General features: G+C 39.4%; 1 protein-coding gene across 1 annotated transcript; it reads right to left on the bottom strand.

Moving 5' to 3' along the window:
* Positions 1-2696: 2696 nt before the first annotated feature.
* On the bottom strand, positions 2697-3993 carry LOC109169371 (zinc finger BED domain-containing protein RICESLEEPER 2-like). Its single transcript, XM_019318253.1, has 2 exons — positions 3418-3993; positions 2697-3368 (listed from the first exon to the last, which is right to left on the bottom strand). The coding sequence occupies exons 1-2, from the start codon at positions 3991-3993 to the stop codon at positions 2697-2699; spliced, it is 1248 nt and encodes a 415-aa protein (XP_019173798.1).
* Between the last annotated feature and the right edge of the window lie 215 nt (positions 3994-4208).

Raw genomic sequence — 4208 nt, 5'->3', positions numbered from 1 at the left:
GCTACCTATATCAGTGTGTACGACGATAGAGAGAATTATGAATCGGTATTGGTGGGACTCTGGAACTGACAGGCGAATACATTGGAAGGCATGGGACAAGTTGTGTATACCTAAGAAATATGGGGGGTTGGGTTTTAAAGATTTGCGTGCTTTTAATCTAGCAATGCTAGGAAAACAGGCGTGGCGAATGTTGACTAAGCCTGAGTCCCTGGTGGCGCGTGTGTATAAGGCCCGTTATTTTCCAAAGGGATCTTTCTTTGATGCACAAGTGGGAAATAATCCCAGTTTCTGCTGGCGGAGCATCATGGCAGCAAAGAGTATAGTTTGTGGTGGGGTAAGGCGCAGAATTGGAAACGGGGAATCTACACTCATATGGACCCACCCCTGGTTACAGGATGATCAGGACCCTATGGTACAGACAGAAATGCCAATACAGTTGCAAGGAGCCAGGGTCGCAGGTTTGATTAATCAGCAAACTGGTAATTGGGACCCCTCAATCTTAACTGATCTATTTCAACCTAGTGATGTAGCAGAGATTATGAAAATACCCATCTCCCTGGATTATGATGATACCTGGTACTGGTATGGGGACCCAAGAGGAGAGTATTCTGTTCAGAGTGGATACAGGCTAATAGTAGGAAATTATCAAGGAAATAATGGGTTATTTACAAAATGGTTACACCTATGGAAGCTAAAAATCCCGCCAAAATGGAAAATGTTTCTTTGGAGAGCCATTAGTGATATATTGCCTACCACTACAAACTTGCTTATAAAGAGGGTGAATGTGGATCCACAATGTGCCATGTGTGGAATATCTCAAGAAGACACAATGCATGATTTAGTGTTGTGTGATTTTGCAAAGAACATTTGGGATAAATCTAACCTCACAATCCCCAATATAGTCACAAATGTTTTTCATGATTGGTTTGGTGAACTCGTAAATGTTCTAGACTCTGATGGGATGTTATATGCAGCAGCAATTCTTTACAATGTTTGGAGAGCAAGGAACATGGCGGTCTGGGAGGCAACGTTACCGCGCCCGGAGATGGTACTCAAGGCCGCCGCTGCTGCCAAGTTAGCATGGACGTGGGCGCACCCACTGCCCACGGCCCGAACTACTACGCTGCCAACCGAGCCGGTTCAACTGCAAGGGGAGTCCGGGCTGCATGGTGTCGAGCTGCACACTGCCGAGACGCCACATGGCCCGCCAAGGAGGCTGTGTCGTGTAGATGGGGGATTTATGCAAGAGACGGGCCAAGCTGCATTTGGGGCGGTCTTACTAGATACGAACGGAGGCTACGTCTCGGCATACAGCGGACCGCTACGAGGATGCTCCTCGCCACTTATGGCCAAGGCGCTCGCATGTAAAGAGGCTCTATCATGGTTGAAGGATCGGGGGGAACAGAATGTCGAGATATATACGGACTGTTTGACACTACACCACTATCTTACTACACCAACCGTTGTGTTGCGCACATATCTAGGCTATGCCATTGACAGCTGCAGACTTATTGCATCTTTGTTTCAGTCTTGTTCATTCCATTTAATTCCTAGATTAGATAACTATTTAGCTCATGTTTTAGCTACTACGGCTTACCAGCAATCTGCTGCCATGTATTGGGATCTGCTCCCACCAGATATTATTTCGACCTATTTTTAATGAAGCACCATATAATTTTCAAAAACAAATCTAGTATTTATAGCTTTAAAAAAATAGTATTTATAGAAAAAATAATTAAAAAAAAAAACCATAGTCAAGCCAAAGTTAGCCCAGCAACGTTACATAAGCATCCATTAAACAGCCCAGGGCCTTATTATGGTAATAAGCTTTGATGCCTTCAAGAATCAAGAGTCAAAACTCGAACAATTGAGTTTTGACCACAACGTTCAAAACTTAAAACCTTCTTTTAATTATTTTTTATAATCATAATAATATAGTATTATAGACACTAGGGCTGCTAACGAGTCGAGCCGAGCTCGAGCTTTGGGTAGCTCGAGCTCGAGCTCGGCTCGAGTTGCTCGTTTGTTCTAGCTCGAGCTGCTCGACTTGGACTTGAGTTCGCGAACTTGTGCTCGAATTCGAGCTCGAATTCAAGCACAATTTTGACCTATTTAATACATGTTGAATCAGAACTCAAAAAAAAAAAATCAAAGTCCAAAACAAAGCTCTCCACACAAGTTTACAGCTTCAAATCTAAAGTAGAAGTCTACAGCAACATTACAAAATACAAACAGATCAAACAACTTCACATCAATTCAATACAAGTTAAGAACTTAACATCAACTTCACACCCGCCATGCTTTTCAATCTTCACTCTTTCCAGCAACAACGCCCCGTCAAAAAAGATTAGGAACATTCATTCTAACATAACCTGCAAATCTTTAGATCTTAAACACACTAACTAAATATATAAAAGCTGTAAATGATCAATATATAGATTTTAATTGAGATGTTACTCATGAGTTGGATACTAGATGATAAAGTGTGTAACTTACTTTCATGGGTTGGATACATGAAGATAAATTTCTTGATACGATTTCTCTTTCTAAACAAAAAAAAAAAAAAAAAAAAAAAAAAAAAAAAGATAAATTAACATGTAATTTAACAAATATTTTTAAAAGACAATGCATCATTTCACATAAAAGTTATAAATTAAAAATTAACTTACTTTGTTTTTGGTAACTCCGTGTATATGTCAAAGCCAATCACCCCCACAGAGTAAAGCTTGTACTGTTTTCGGCAGCAATGATGCACGATAAGAATCAATTACTCGTGTCCCCGCACTAAACGTTGCTTCTAAAGCCACCGTGCTAACAGGTATAGCTAAGATATCCGCTGCCATTCTTGACAATATTGGATAGTGCATTCTATTCATCTTCCACCAATCCAAACAAGAAAAGTCTGCAGAAATCTCACTTTTCTTAAGACGGCCTTTTTCAAGATAGTCTACTAACTCTGATTTCTTTGGCTTTGAAGTTTCAACTTGAGCACAATAATCATCAAAATCATCCCAATCATATGTAGAACTTTGACGGCTTACTTGGCTCCCAAAAGTTGTAGAAGAACCTGGATTTTTAGAAATGCCTTTGTTCATTGCTTCAGCAACATACTCTTCATAAAGAGTATTGATGATCTCTTTCACTTTTGAAATGTTTTCCTTAGCTTCCTTATCAGAATACAGTCTAGGAAAACAAAACTCAACTGCAAGCATCTTCTTTGTTGGATCAAAAACAGCACCTATAGCCATCAACAGATTACACGCACCCCAATATTTATCAAACTTCATTTTCATTTTCCCAACCAAATCCTTAATAAAGGAATCTTCATCATTTGCATGACTATCCAAGGCTGCTTTCCAAAAACAAACCTGAAATAATGTGAGTAGCTGTCCAGAAAGTCTCTAAAATAGAGCAAACCTTGGTCACTTTATCCCAATCATCTTCTAACAGACAACTGTCAAAGAATGGATCACGATCATTTAACATCTTAAAAGCTTCTTTAAACTTGAGTGCACAACTTAGCATCTCAAAAGTCAAGTTCCATCTTGTTTTACAATCACGAATCAATTTTCTATCTTTTAATTGCAATTGCTGCACACAATCTGCAAACTGTATACGTCTGGCCTCCGATCGGTTCACATATTCGACACTATCTCTAACATCCCTAATGACATGTCGAATCTCTTCTAATCCATCTTGAACACACAAGTTCAAAATGTGTGCACAACAACGAACATGAAATAAACGTCCTCCACATACCAAACTTCTTGATCTTTGAAGTGTATCCTTCATGTACCGAATTGCAGAATCGTTACTAGTCGCATTATCAACTGTTATTGTAAAAACCTTCTTTTCAGTGCCCCAATCTTTCATGCACCTAAATATAGCATCACATATCTGAAGACCTCCCCTCGGTGGTGAAATGTTGATGAAGCTTAAAACTCTCTTTTGCAATTTCCAACTAGAATCAATCCAGTGGCCAGTCACAACCATGTACTCAATCTTCTGATTTTTTATTTCCAACAATCCGTTGTCAAACTTACTTTACTAACGGATTCAAGATTGTGCTTTAACATTTTCTTTTCAATCTCATAAACCTTCAAACAATCTGATTTGTTTGTGCTTCTACTAATCTTTCTCCACTCTGGCATTCCTCGTTTCATCATGATGCTAAATCCTACTTCCTCCAAAATGTTGAATGGATGTTC

Source organism: Ipomoea nil, unplaced genomic scaffold (assembly GCF_001879475.1).
Source record: "Ipomoea nil cultivar Tokyo-kokei standard unplaced genomic scaffold, Asagao_1.1 scaffold3314, whole genome shotgun sequence".
Taxonomy (NCBI): domain Eukaryota; kingdom Viridiplantae; phylum Streptophyta; class Magnoliopsida; order Solanales; family Convolvulaceae; genus Ipomoea; species Ipomoea nil.
Note: the sequence above shows the minus strand (reverse complement) of the source record. Positions and strands in the feature narration are given on the sequence as shown.